This window comes from Protobothrops mucrosquamatus, unplaced genomic scaffold (genome assembly GCF_001527695.2).
Source record: "Protobothrops mucrosquamatus isolate PMUCROS unplaced genomic scaffold, P.Mucros_1.0 scaffold253, whole genome shotgun sequence".
NCBI classification, from domain to species: Eukaryota; Metazoa; Chordata; class Lepidosauria; order Squamata; family Viperidae; genus Protobothrops; species Protobothrops mucrosquamatus.
Window position 1 is genome coordinate 106,944 of NW_015386601.1, and position 15,316 is coordinate 122,259.

The window sequence follows — 15,316 nt, forward strand, 5'->3', positions numbered from 1 at the left end:
GGCCCGCCGCCGCCTATCCGACCGCGCCGCCGCCGCCTACCTGACCGCGCCACCGCCGGTTAGAAATTTTTTTTTCTTTTGTTTTGTCCTCTAAAAACGATGTGCGTCTTATGGTCAGGTGCGTCTTATGGTGCGAAAAATACGGTAATAGGAAAAATAGGAAACAGGATCATTATGTACACTGCATTGCAATGTATAAAATAAAGATGGGATAACAATAATAACATCAAGTTTTTATTTATCAAAATCACAGTGGCGAAGTTCTGAAGAACCCTTGATTTCTTCATATTCTCTTCATTTTAATTATAAATTCAACATCGATAGATAATTCAAAAAGAAACCTTCTGCTGTAATAGTGCACGAACCTCACTGTATTATCATTATAGTGTTCAGGGCTCATGTATCAACTGTACGTCCGAAAGCAACCCTGTCATTAGAGTCTGTAGTTCTATACTCTTTAGAGCAAATGAAGGGACTAAGACAAGGGAAGAGAAACTTTCCCAAGGTTACCCAGTAAGTTCAGTAGAAAAATTAATGTGATCTTTTGTTTTTGGAACCAAACCACTTTATATGTATTTTGAACAATATACACACATGAAATTTCTTATGTCATTCTTGCCAAATAGTTTTGAAAGTAGCAAGTATAATAAGTTGTAAAGTAAACCAGATGTCCAAGGCAGCCTACAGCTGCACAGAAGCAGAAGTAAAGAGAGAAAGACACACATCCCCCGCTGATACCTTCTGAGCTGCCAGCTGCATCTGGATCAGAGAGAACATTGGCAAAGGTGGACCCTCCTGTCAATTGGTCAGATACAACCTCTGGAGGAGTAGGAAGCTGAAGCAGAGAAGAACTGGTAGAACTCTGGCTGGACAGAGTAGTCAAGAAACGATCTTCTGTGGAGGAAATATACAGACAATAGAGCATTCTTAGAATGCCTTTCAAATAAGGTATGTGTGCTTTAAGCAACCACCAAAAAGGTTTTAGCACAGATCGAAAAAAAGTAAACTGATACTTGGACAAGCATTCTTTAGCATTTGTACTCTATGAAGAACCAGGCCAGAGTTTTTTTCCTAATTTTTCAAATATTTCAACGTAAATATTAATGTTAGACTTTCTTAAGCTGCAAGTTCTATATAGAAAATAGAAAAGCTGCAAACACACAAAGATACAAGCTAAACATACAATGACAAGTCTTCTGAAATATGCAGCATACCTTTCTCACCATTCTGAAGTGCTGGTGAAACATTGCGAGGAGATGCATCCATTGAACTGATCTGTAGAACAAAGAGTTACTTCTTTCATATTGAGAATTTTTTCTTTCAAATCAATACCATTGTCAACGCTGCTAACATTGGATGTTCCTGCTCTGACAACTGATGAAAATGCAGCCATTTTCTCTTCTCCTTTAACATGCTTTTTCTTGCTTTTAGAAATCAGGTGCAGCGGGGGGGGGTTGGGATATAAGCTCAGCTAGCCATATTAATAACGCTGCTGTGGGAACCCAAGGACAAGCTGATAACGTTTTGGCGGGCTGAGGAGCTGAGGAGAAACCACGCGCTTTAAGCTAATTGGGGAATGTGCTTTATGACAGTTTATTGGGGGTGGGAATTTAGTTTTTGGGTTCAGCTATGTAGTGCCGATACTTTGTTTCCCAAATAAATGTTCCTTAAGGAAGAATTTTGCCTCGAAGTTCTTTTGATGTGTTTCATCTATCAGAACCATGACAACCATTTTGCTAAAAAAACAAACCACTCCTTCTCAATGCACACAAACATGAAAACATATAATCTGAAAGAGAGAAATGGGCAGAGACACAAAGCGTTTCTACTTGGTGTTTCTCTAGAACAAATGAAGCACCCTTCATTTTAAGAAATATAATTGGATATTCATCTCCATTCAATGAAAAAATACAACAGCTGTCAGAAAAACCATGGCACTGTAATACTGTGACCTATAATGAGATCTGTGATTCATCTAAGTTGTTAATATTCTGCTTAAATGAACAATCTATACAATAAATATACTGTGTCATATCTTTACTGAACACATTGAGCCAACTTTTACTACCATTCTTAAAAAATATGTAGAGCTTCTACTTCTTTAGCAGCACTGACTTCATACATTTCCTACACTGGTTGATCAATTCTGCATATCAAACTGGCAATATTTTGGCCCTTTATTTTTTACAGGATTGCTTCAAATCAATTATATTTTTGAACTGTTATGCATGCTTATGCTTCAGATCATGCTGCAATATTTCACTTGGGTTAAGAAGAGGACTCTTGATTCTAGTATTTCAAAACAAACTTTCTTTTGCTTCAGCTATTCTATTGCAGATATATTTGAAGCTAGCATAGTTATTGGATAACACATGTCTGTTTAAACATCAACTTAGGGACAGAGGCTGTAACAATATCCTAGTAGAATTTCCTAATAGAATCTAGAATTCATTATTACCTCAATGAGCCAAGCTTTTGATCCTGAGGTTACAAAACAATCCCAAACCAAGAAATGCCACTTAGTGCTTAATAGTTTGCAATTTTTTTGTCAGAACGCAACATTTTACTTTTTCCAAATAAAATTTGCCAAAAAATTCCATTTTCATATCATCTATCCACAGGATACTGTTCCTATAGCATCTTGATGAACATGGATATCAGACAATACAAGAATGGCCTACAAATCATTTTCCGTTATTTTAGATATTTTGCAATCTCCTGTAATATACAATGCCTTTGTGATGTTCTTGGAATCAATGAATCAGTGGTGTTTCATTTTCTTCATTTGTAACCTAATTGTGAACTGATGGAGGTCAAAGATTTTGACAATGGTTTTGTAGTCCTTTTCAGACTCATATGTCTGCAAAAATCTATTTTGATCAGGATGTAATTCAACATATCTATGTTATAAAGAGCAAACCCTGACTGTGGAAACCATCTTTTTTTTAATAGAGAAAGGCCTCTTAATAGAGAAAGCAGACATGATTTTCATTTCACCAATTAGAATATTTTACTTAACTTATTGCCTTCATTGCCCCAGGTTTCCACATGTTTTCTAATAAACATAGTGAGTTTTGACTCATTATGTTAATGAAGACATGAACACCATATTGTTTTATATTATTTTAACAATTTATATTATAGGACTTAGATGAAGCTCTGGATCACACCATAGATCACAGTATTGTAGAATTACAAATAGTTCTAAAGAATTCTCATTTTTTTTCTTATCCTTGTAGTTTTCTGCAGCAGAAATCCAAATTCACCCAACCACCACTGCAGTTTGGGAATTTGCAAAAAGCATTGCAGATGTTTCAAACATTCTTGCATGTAGAGGAATTCAACAGAACCTAACTTTATTCTAGATTTAATATGCCAATTTGTGCACTTAGAAACAGGTGCTTTCTGAACTAGCAATACAGGAATGCACTACAAGAATGTATGCAAATGCCAATATTTAAATGAATAGTATTTTATTTGCAAAGAGAAAACAGTATTTGTACTGCTTACTTCTACTTACAGCTGCAATTTTAAATATATAATTACAGTGATCAAAATCCATTACCTTATTCTCGTCACCTTGCCTTAATCTCCCAGGACTCGGTGGCACTGAGGGGCGCTTCCTCCCTTTTTCTTGTTGGAAGAGATCTTGCAGCCTATAGCACATTTCATATTATTATTCTGATATATCTAATGCCACAAAAATCATATTAGCAAGAACCCAGTTTTCTCTCAAATATGTAAACCATTTAGAGAACAAACCTTTTATGAAGCCAAACAAGCCTTTTATCTGGAGTTCATTCAGTCATATTTATTAGATTGTTAACTGAAAACCACACTGAACTGACAATATAGTCCTTCTTTTATTCTGTAGTCAATGCATCCTATTCAGAATGTGTCAAATGTCTGATAAATGCATACTTTATTACACTATTAGTATCTATTTTTAATAAAGAAATCCAATAATGACTCATAACCAACAATCTGTAAGAAGAATAACCAGTAGAAAAAAACAATCCTTAATTTTCCAATTGAGGAAATACACCTTTTCTTACCTGTTATTCCATGCTTGCAACATCTCACAGAGACTTTGATTTTTGGCTGTTAAAGATTCAGAAATTGAATGCAGCTGCTGAGGAGTGTCAAATGAAGAAGAAAGCATCCTTGCTTGGATTTTCTCTATCCAGTTTCTAAATTCTACTTCCTCCATCTATCAAAGAAAAAAAACTTTTCTCAGATGAAGGGTTTTTTTCCTATCTTGCACTATCTTCCAGGCAGCTTCCAAACATCAATCAAATATTCATAATTTATTCCTTTAAAAGATACCTATTTCTGCAGAATCCTTAATAAGAATGAAAATCACATTTTCAGCAACATGGTAACAATTAATGGCTTCTAGTTATATACCTCAGTTTCAACTCAGCTCTGTCCACACTACTTTCCAATTACTGAAAACTGGACTGATGTTTGATTCAAAATAATTATTACCTTGGGGGCATAGCTGCTTTCTTTACCTTTGTGTATCCTATACCTTCTGTAATGAACAAGAATTTTAATTCCTATAAACATGTAGTGCATTATACCTCCTTTTGGGCAAAGAGATCTTCCATCTTCTCCTCCCTTGTTTTGCTAAATGTATCTGTTTTCAAAGAAGTGAGGCGCTCATCAACAGCAATATACACCTGAGAAATCCTGCAACAACAATAGTCATACTCTGAATCCAAACTCAATCCATTCTCCTTAAGAATTTTATCTAATACACTGCAAGTTGCAGTTTTTCAAAGAAACCAGCCTAATGGTCTATATTAGGCTGAGAAGCACTTAACAAGTATAATTTTCATATTATGTATTTGTTCAATTTATGTGCAGAGGAAACATATACAGTAGCTTAAATCATAAAATAAATAAGAATGCAAAAGATAAGGGCCCAAAAGATTATTATTTTGCTAACACTGCATATCCTTTTCAACTGATTTGAATGTGTATGTTAATCAGTATCACTAGAAAATTCCAAATTGTAACTTGTTCAGACATGTTCCAATATCTCAGGGGCTGCCACAAAGAAGAGGGAGTCAAGCTATTTTCCAAAGCGCCTGAAGGCAGGACAAGGAGCAACGGGTGGAAGCTAACCAAAGAGAGAAGCAACCTAGAACTAAGGAGAAACTTCCTGACAGTTAGAACAATTAACCAGTGGAACAACCTGCCTCCAGAAGCGGTGAATGCTCCAACACTGGATGTTTTTAAGAAGAAACTGGACAGCCATTTGTCCAAAATGGTATAGGGTTTCCTGCCTGAGCAGGGGGTTGGACTAGATGACCTCCAAGGTCCCTTCCAACTTTATCATCATTATTATTATTATTAAAAGGGAGTTCTTCAGTTTCTATCCAGAAGTACAGTACAACTAGCAAAGCATTAGAAAAACTCTACAGAAAACACTGTGAATTCCAGGGGAAAAAAATAAAATGTTATATTTTAGTTTTGAGACTGTGAGGTAATCATCATGCTATATCCATTATCTGCTGCATATAGCAGTTAAGTGCACAATGCATTACATGTTATCCTTCAACATCGGGGCAATAAAGGAATTGTAACACAAATTTCAAATGGGACACACTGGGCTGGGGTGGGGATGTAAACCTACTTCTGAGAAAAGTCTTTCAGATCTTGAAGCATGGTAATCTTCAGTGGTACTTGACGTTTGATATAGATCTTAGGATGAGGAACACATACCTCCAGTAACCGAATAGCAGAATAGCTAGGAAGAGAACAAAACACAACGTTGAGATGTAAGGCCTGCAAACATCATGCCACTGAACAGTAAATAGGTTTTAATATTAGTGAGAGAACTGACCACATTTAATTCGGCACCCTTTTAAGACGCTAGAAATGTCTATATAAAGTTATTTAAAACCTGTAAAATATATGCAGTGATGATATTGGACAGAAGGTATTTAAAAAGATACGTTTTTTTTAAAAAAATGTAATTGAGAGTTTTTACCTGAAAGATGCCACCATCTGATTATAGGAAAAATACTGGTGGTAGTCATGATGTATGGAGTGGCCACATGGTTCAGCATTGGCTCTTCGGGTATATTGGTAGCCATAAAAGCGGAGTTCAAGGTATTTGGCAAAGGACATAGACCACGAATCATTGGAAAGTGGAACCACAGGTGTTACCTAGAAGAGTTACTGTGATTTTATACGCAGGAAAGTCCTGACTTGCCCCCAGATCTACTCAAACCAATTTGATTTTGCATTTCAGTAATTCTTGAATTTGACAAAGGCAAACAAGCATACAGCTTATCTTAAATTTATGCTGGCAGCAATCAAGAAAACATTAGGAGTAGCCTATATTCAGATGGGGATGTCATTACATAGAAGTAAGAAATGAAACTATTGACATAATCTGTCCTATAGAACCTTTTTAAAGGCAAATACCTTAAGCCATGGCAAGCTTTCTCACCCACTTGGTAACTCAACAGTCTTCTGCTCATAACAACCACAACTGTTATTCCCCAGAGAGCTCCACTGCATAAGAGCAGCTTTTTCCAAACTGATGCCTTCCAGATAGGCTGGACTTCAAATGAGATTTGGAGCCCAAGCATGACTGGAGAAGACCGCATGGAGGATGCTGTTCTAGAGCATAAGGTTTGCGTTGGAAAATTCTTGGACTAAATCTCTCCATTATTTCACTGCTTATTCTGAGATGGGCCATTCTCCCTCCATCTTAGCCCTCCCCTGCCTGTAATCCAGAAATACTAATAAGAAAGACAAAAAAGTCTGGATAGTGGACATTGTACTAGAAACAGCAGAATAGAAGAAAAAGAACCGGAGAAAAATCACAAAATACAAAGACCTGCAATAGAAGTAGAAGGGCTGTGGCAAAGGAAAGCAAAGATAGTACCAATAATAATAGGTGCCTTAGATACAATCCCAAAACATCTGGACCACCACTTGAATACCATCAGCACTGACAAACTTGCCATCAGTCAATTGCAAAAGACAGCTTTACTTGGAACACCTCATATCCTGCAATGATACCTTTAACACTATCAAAGAACATCTGCCTATCCCAGGTCCTTGGAAAGGACTCAATAGGTGGATAAAAATGCCACATCCAGTCTAAACATCTAGCTGATTGTGCAACCAACAATAATAATGTCTGTTTTAAGAACTAAGGTGATGTGATATGTTTGTATTCAATGAGATCACTGTAGGGGAAAAAAGTACTACTGTTATTATACTCAGATTTTCTAACTTCATTTTATTTTCAGATGGAATTTTTGTACATGAAATTTTATGAAACGAAATGTCCTTCAACATTATTCATAAAATGCTACAAAACAGGAGGGCTGGGGTTTTGTTTGATTTTAAAAGAGCACATTTTATATATTATGAATAAACCCAGGTTTACTGTAATTATTTGTCCTGTGCAAATCTAGAAATACCTTTTAGGGAATTAATGTCCTAAAAGTGGCATTGTTGTGCATTCAGAATGGACTTTTCCTCTCTCTACTATCCTCTATTTGTGTGTCTTCTTGTAAATTTCAAGTATTTGAACTACCTGACTCTACAGAAAGACAACTGAGATCTCCTCTTACCTGCTTGCAAAGTCTACACCAGGAGTAAGTGAGAATTGTATGCTGATAACCAGGCACTGGAGAATCCAATTCCTTCAATATGATTTGTACACAGCCTTGTCCATGGACAAAGCGACGGATGTGGTGTACCATTGGTGTTTCACAGAACATATTTGGGCACTGATAGGAGGGCCTTCAAGCAAAAAAGAATAATTGTGAGAAATTTAGTTCTTTGGGTCTGATGTTCTGGTGGGTCTTAAACCATCACATCCTCCATTCACTCATCAGTTCATTCATCACAATCTCCATCACCATGACCTCCTCTTCACTGCTAGTCAGCTGGACAGCACGGAGCCCACTTAAGTCTCATGGTCAATACATACTTAATTTTGCATTACAATGCTTTATATTGAGACTTTTGAAACGGGAAGATTGGGAAGGCATACCAAAATGTTCTTCACTAAAAAACAAGAATTCCCATGCTTTTAAAGAAGAAAAAAAGGAATGTTCCTTTAATAGGGGGAGGGGAGTTCCTGCATTTTCCAAATATTTATATGGTAGTCCATGATCACAGAAAGTTTGAGAAATCCTGCTCTATTCTACTTTACTCCTTCTAAGGAGTGGCATGGAACATCCACATCTTGCATTATATTTCCTCATTTTCATTCTATAGGTAGTTATGGATATACAACCAGTCATTTAGAAAGTGGCTGAGCAGACCCCGATAAAAGGACTTATGACCCAGATTCGTTCTGATTTCCAGCCCCTCCCTTGCAGTCACATGACTGCATTTTGGGCACTCAGCAACCAGTCTGCATTTATGGCTATTTGCAATATCCTACAGTCATGTGACCACAATTTACATTTTTTACATTTTTTCCAGAAAGCTGTGTTTACCTCCAGTTGCTGGGAAAAAGCACCTCATAGCAAACAATGGATTTCCTTAATAGCTGCTGCATTCATTCTATGATCACCACATTTGCTTTACAATCACCATGTTCACTTAATAATTGCTGCAAAAAGTTCGCAAAATTAGGCGCAGTCACATGATGAGTTGCTTAAGAACCGTCACGACTTATGACTGAAACTGCGGGGTCAATTGTGATCGCAAGTCAAGGACTACCGGTACATCTCTGCAATCTCCTCCCTACTATTTCTTTTTAAACTTGCCCCAATAAACTGGTATTTTATACTACCCTGCTATAGTTATAATTTATTTCTATGCCACTGAATGGTACCTGAAATAGTTCAAGTTTTACAATCTGCAATACAACAATAATAATTTTTTAAAAATCCATAAGTAGTAAAAAACAGCAGAACATTATTTAAATCAGAACATAAGCATTTTTTTCAAAAAACTTAAAGAATATTTATTTTGGGCTTCACCCTACATCAGTGTAAGGGTCCATATTTCTCAGTAACATTTGTTCAAATAGCAAGGATGCCTACACTTTATTAAAGTTTGTATTTTGTTTTTGTTTTTGTTTCAATTGGTGATGTTAGAAATTGATTCACAAATCTTTGATATATAAAGCATGCATGTTACTAATGAGCTATAGACCTTCCTAGGTAACATAAGCCTGGGGAATAATGATAAACTACTGGCTGAAAATCCAACTCTTTCCTATCATATTGGTCCCTCTAGTTTTAATAGGCAATTTTCCTTTCTCCCTGGAAACAGCAGAAGTTGGCATTATAAGTTTTCTAGTACTTCTGTTCCTAATTTCTTTAGGGTATAATCAAACAGCTGCTTACCCAAAGAATAAGGGATATGGAGTTTCATGCCAAAGTTAATAGGCTGCTGGTCAAAATGGCCGGAATTGGATAAATAAGAGTACTTGGGAACCAGCAAGATTCCAACAAAATTTAGCTTTCCCTAAGTGGAGAATAGCATTTCCCAGAGCCCGGTGTAACATCTTACCATCTGCACTGCTGCAAGGGATATATTTTGCAAAATCTCATTAACTGAGCATAGCTGCCCATGGGTCAAAACCATTTCACATGTATTATTACATTGTAAATTCTACAGGTATATGAGATCCCCTTATATTTTACTCCTAATATGCACATTTCCAGGAAGGGCAGACAATTTTTATGTGAACCATCTTTTAGAACGTTTGAAACCTTTTATTGTTTCTGCAGTAGCCAAATTCTGTCTCGCAGCAATGAAATTAAGACATAACTGGTAATAGAAATAACCACTTCTGTTTTGTTCATCACTTCAGTGTTAACACGTATTAGCTATTTTGCTTTAACTGAAGTAAGGGGAGACACAGACTGTAATATTTTAGATTTACACTTGCACAGGTGATTAACATGCTATTGTGGTAGCATTTGTGACATTTTTATTATAGAGAGTCTATGTTTTCTTAGTATTTTATCTCATCATTTAATTTTATTTTTGTGCTGTATATTTTCAAATTTTGCTGATCACTGACTGAATAAACATTATTTCTTTCTTTTCCTAGGATCATGATAAAATAGCCATATTTATCTAATACAAATCCAGATTGATGAAGCAAATTAAATAAAAAACACTCCCAATAAATATCACTACTGCATCAAAATGAACTGCATTACTGCATCAGAAATATACCATGACTAGAACCTCATAAAAGAATGCTATGAAATAATCCCCTAAATATACCAAGCCTATTTTCATGATAATTTAAAATCAAATATTCTTACCTGAAACAATATCTTTCTAGAAATACTCCTAAAGTGAGATCATTCTTCCCATAGAACTCCATTACTACCATCCTAAAAAAACCCGGAAACCAAGACAGTTACCTTTAAAATAATTGGTGTTATTGGACATTTCCTGCATGCAAGAGGCCTTTATTGTTTTTCCAAATGTCAAAGAAAAATATGGCTCTACAGAATTTAACTGATTTCTAATTCATTATAAACATTACTCTCTTGGCCTTAGACAATTACTGCTGCTCTCTTGCTTCTTTGCAATGTAAACCCAATAAAACGAACAAAAGAGAATAAATCATATAGTCAAGAGTTGTGAGATTGAGCAAGATATAAATTCAGTCATTCAATCAATATGCTGCGGGCAAACGCAACTGCTGCATATTTTATGATTTGGAAGATAGAAGCAGCAAACTGCATTGCTACAATTGCATGTTATACTGGTCTGTCATTTATTCAACACAAACTGCCTAGGGGGTCCATAAGGATCCAAGCAGCTAGATAAATTGTATAAGTAAATAAAATCAATAGATAAAAGAATTCCAGATACTGCAAGGTGTGAGTGCAACAAAATGCTAATATATATTTTAAGTAACACAGAAGTATGTCTGTATTCTAGAAAGAATTTAAATTTTTTGAATCCTATCTTTCCCAATTTTTAAAATGCCATTCTAGTTTGATTTTAATGAGATGCAGAGAATTTGCAGCACCAACCTCAGTGTTATATGGTCCTTTGGGGAAGATTAAGTGCTTTATCAGACTTGGGGAAGTGGGGGGGGGGGAGAGGAGCAAAACTTTGCTAATCTGATTCATTCCTACATTGGTTGGAAAGTATATTTGAGCTCATCCACCCAGCGATGGCAATGGACTTTCTTCCTGTCCTTGAGACGGGAGGGAAACATGTCAATATAAAAACCACTGCCCATTTGTTACTGCTGCAAGTGTGGTACTTTCACAGAGAATAACATGGATAACTGGCCAACCCTGACCAGGAATCTTCTGCTGGCACAGATGCACTTGGAGGGTAGCTATTGATGAGGAATTTTTGAAAAGGGTACTCTCTTTTGCCTCTTAACTGAACCTCTGCCCAGTATTTTGGGTTCCCCTAAAGTCCTGTTCTTTGGGCCACTGATGGACCATTCAATGAACAAAAAACTATGGAGGGGAAAAAAGCATAGGACAGTGGTGGCGAACCTATGGCACGGGTGCCAGAGGCAGCACTCAGAGCTCTCTCTGTGGGCACGCGCGCCGTTGCCCCAGTCCTAGGTCTTCAGCCTGGTTTTATAAAATCTTTTTGCTTTAGGCCTCCGTCGCCGTGTGCAAAAAAAAAAAGGTTCAATCAGTCAATTTCAACTTCTCACGGAAAAAAAAGATCTTGCAAAGTTGGAATTGATTGAACTTTTTAGTCCCACCCAGTCTGCCATTACCACCGCAGCCACGCCCAGCCAATGGGCCACATTCAGCCAATGGGCCACACCCACCCGGCATTCGACGATGCATAAGTGGATTTTGGGTTGCAATTTGGGCACTCAGTCTCTAAAAGGTTCGCCATCACTGGCAAAGGATGAGAAAACAGAAGGTGGGGTCTCAAAGAGACATCTCCCAAAGGATTATAAAAACCATGTGTTGTGTGGCAGTAATAGTAGTAGTAGTAGTAGTAGTAGTAGTAGTAGTAGTAGCTGCATGTTTACAAACCAATAAATGGCAAGCCTCTAAGGAATATTCTCTATTTCCCCATCAAATAAAAGAGAAGTATTTAGGTAATACATTTAAGTACCGTAATTAAAGTAAATAACATTAATATCATACCATGGGCTAACGCAGGCACTTGGAGCATTGCCAGATTGGGATGAAGAACTACTGAACAAAACACACAGTCTCTGGTGGTTTGTACAGCTAAGGCAGTCCACCTGGGAAGACATGTACATGTAAAACAATTATCATGTTATGTTAGCAGTGTCATGGTTCCGAAAGAAGAAGCTCTTCAAAGAACTTTGAGGCATTGTTTACCTTAAAGAATCTTTAATTGCAACATAGCTTCGGCACATACATAAGAGAAGCCAAAATCTGAATTCTCCCCCAAACACACAGTATCTAAGCATAATTCACTCCTCCATTTAACATTCATTAATCACATTCTCCAATTAGTTTGAAGTGTGCAACTTTCCCTCCTGTTCCATAACTCGCCATTTCTTATCTCCTCTTATTACAACCAACCTTGAAGAATACTCTACTGAGTTATTGTTATGGCTAACTAGTCCCCATACACATTCTTCCCCCTCCCCTCCAGCACCATCTAATTCTAACTCTAAAAGTAATACACAGGTTAAATAGAAAATGTCTGCATCTTCATATATTGTCAAGCAAGAACATCCGATGTTAGCAGCGTTGACAAGCAGTGGATGGACTCAAGTGTAATGTTTACGAGTACACTGATGGAAGATCTAAAGAGCCAGAAGGTCTATCTATGTGGTTGTTCAGAATCAAACCAACCTGATGGCACATAAATCATAATCAATATTTACATACATGCATACCCATCATGCCTTTCAAGGTAAGCAATAGTATGCCAGGCATACCGGTAGTAAAGAAGTAAGAAAAAGTTAAATAAATTAAAGGTGCGAGAGAAGAAAAAGAAAATGAAACATAGCTACACTATTTATTATAACTATAATGTTAAAATATTTTAATATGACTTTATGCACCTGTGCTAATCAAACTAAATATTTACAGGTGACAGAATTTGGAATAATGCTACATCAAATGTGATAAACTTGTAAGATATCTGAACTACACAATTCCTTTCTTAAATGTATGCGAAATCTTTGCTTCATGTCTCCCTCCTTTTCTTTTGCAGTAGTCACCCCTTGCCTTGCACATTACACTTTCTTTTTCAGTTTAAGCTCTTTCTTTGTCTAATATGAGGAACACAGGGATCCATCATTCAATATTTATTTTTAGGAACTGTAAAGAGACCGAGTCAAAAATGCTTTGCCATTTTTCAACTGAGCACATTTTCAACATCTTTGAAGTACAGGCCAGTCTAGTATGGGATACTATCATATACATAAAAATATACATACTATATTTTTGTCTTGAAAGCCTTTCCCATTCAGCCAGGTTTTTCTTCAGCATCTTTGTTCCTAGGTGCCTGATACTTTTTCAAAGAGCAAAAGGCATTCTGAAAATATTATCATTACAGGTAATCCTTGAGTTACAACCATTCGTTCAGCAGCCATTCAAAATTATGATGGTGCTGAACAAAGGGAACTTATGATCAATCCACATAATGGTCATATGATTGCTACTTGTGACATTCTGTGCCGGCCTCTCATAAGCAAAGTCAACGGGGATGCCTGCAGAGAAGATCACAAATCACTCCTGTAGGACATCTCCCGCCACCTTTTTTCCCAAAGAGTCCTACCAGAATACAAGTTTCCAAGGATCTCATAGTCCATAGCACCCCTGCCCACCTATATCTTCTATCAGCTCATCTGTGCTCCATAGTGCCTCCCGTGACGCCCAATAACCTACTTGTGGCATCTGGGTACCCCACCACACTCCTAAGCAATGTGGTCATGTGATGTACTTCACAACCACATTGTTTAGCAATGGAAGTTCTGGTTCCAATTGTTATAACCCGAGGATTACCTTTTGCTACGATATACTCTAAACCTAATTGAAGATATTTAGAACAGTTTATTTCATAGGTTTCCAGAATCCACCAACTATTTAAAATATTCACTCACTTTTTGAGACCATAGAGATTCATTTTGAATGAAAAAATTTTCATCATCTTCACTCCTGACTCCTAATTTCACAGCAGATGTTTCTTTAGATTGAACAAATGGGTCTGCGCAGTCTTTCTGCACAATCCTTCCTCCTCTGGCTCGGAAGTCAGCTACCAATCTGGCCAAGTTTGAGCTACTGTTCAGAGGCTCAGCAATTCTGGTGCTAACAAGTTCATGAGAAGGTAGAATCTGGATAGGCTTGGCTTGGACGCTTCCATTCATCCCTTGTAGTCCAGAGAGATCCCTTAACAATTGTTTCTTCCTTCTGATATCCAGTTCTTTGTACTCCTTGTTGAGCAGAGGAGAAAAAAAAACCTGCTCTGAGAAATATTCTCTAGTGGGACATCTCATGCCTCTCTCTGTTAACAGAAATGGCTCACGGAATGAGATTACTGGGGAAATACAGAGAATAACATCCTTCAGTTCTTGCTTAAATGCTAAAGAAAAAGTTTTGAGACGATCTTCAGAGGAAGTCACTTCCTCTGTGATATACAACCCAGTGTCATCTTGCAAAGGATCTCTAAACTCCCTGGCCTGACTTTTAGGTTCCTGGTAGTCATTAATTACCCCTAGAATTTCCAGTTGTTCTGTATCTAAAATTCCTAGTTGTTGTTCAGTCAAGTCAAGAGGTAAAAGTGCTTCAGTAATTATTTTTGGTCTGTATAACAAATCCACCAGAGGATACCCTTGCTGCTTCTGGAGAGCAGCTTCTTGTAAATCACCACTGATCTGGTCATCCTCTTCTGTCAAAGTCTGTTCTTCAAGGGAGCCTAGCTCATCTAGAGACACAGATTCAGATATAACAGGCAACTTATCTGAGACTATATCAGCCTCTTTTCCTACTGTGTCAAATTCTCTGTTCAGCAGATCTTGCTGCCCATCTTCTTCCCCCTGTTCTTCCATCAGACTCTGGAAGGAACCATTTTTATTCAACTGAGGAGGCATGGCAAACTCATCCATAAGGAAGGAGATCTCCAACTGGGAATGATAGGCCACACAGATCATAAAAATAAGGATCTCCTTCACTCGAGCCAATTCGTACTCTCCTGCACCACGCAGCTTGACAGTACAGCCCAGGTGTTGAGGGCAACCTTCAAAAAACATCAGAGTTTTTGTTTGCTCTGAAAGAGAAGAAAATGATTCTTACTACAAAATGATGCTTATTCTCTCTACATATGGCGGTGCTTTGGCCAATTTGTTTATGTTAGTCAAAGTTATTAATGATTCAAAATGTATTCCAAAACACAA

The 15,316-nt window shown here is 37.2% G+C and overlaps 1 protein-coding gene across 1 annotated transcript in view; it reads right to left on the reverse strand.

Moving 5' to 3' along the window:
* The window catches only part of PIKFYVE (phosphoinositide kinase, FYVE-type zinc finger containing), a 91,425-nt gene that overhangs the window by 22,998 nt on the left and 53,111 nt on the right, over nt 1-15,316 (reverse strand). Inside the window, exons 20-30 of the mRNA XM_015814458.1 lie at nt 14,027-15,189; nt 12,087-12,187; nt 10,269-10,340; nt 7,602-7,773; nt 5,999-6,177; nt 5,642-5,755; nt 4,584-4,692; nt 4,056-4,210; nt 3,566-3,656; nt 1,215-1,275; nt 739-894 (exon numbers count right to left, since the gene is read on the reverse strand). Of these exons, the coding sequence (XP_015669944.1) occupies nt 739-894; nt 1,215-1,275; nt 3,566-3,656; nt 4,056-4,210; nt 4,584-4,692; nt 5,642-5,755; nt 5,999-6,177; nt 7,602-7,773; nt 10,269-10,340; nt 12,087-12,187; nt 14,027-15,189 (2,373 nt within the window). The remainder of the gene's footprint in view (nt 1-738; nt 895-1,214; nt 1,276-3,565; nt 3,657-4,055; nt 4,211-4,583; nt 4,693-5,641; nt 5,756-5,998; nt 6,178-7,601; nt 7,774-10,268; nt 10,341-12,086; nt 12,188-14,026; nt 15,190-15,316) is intronic.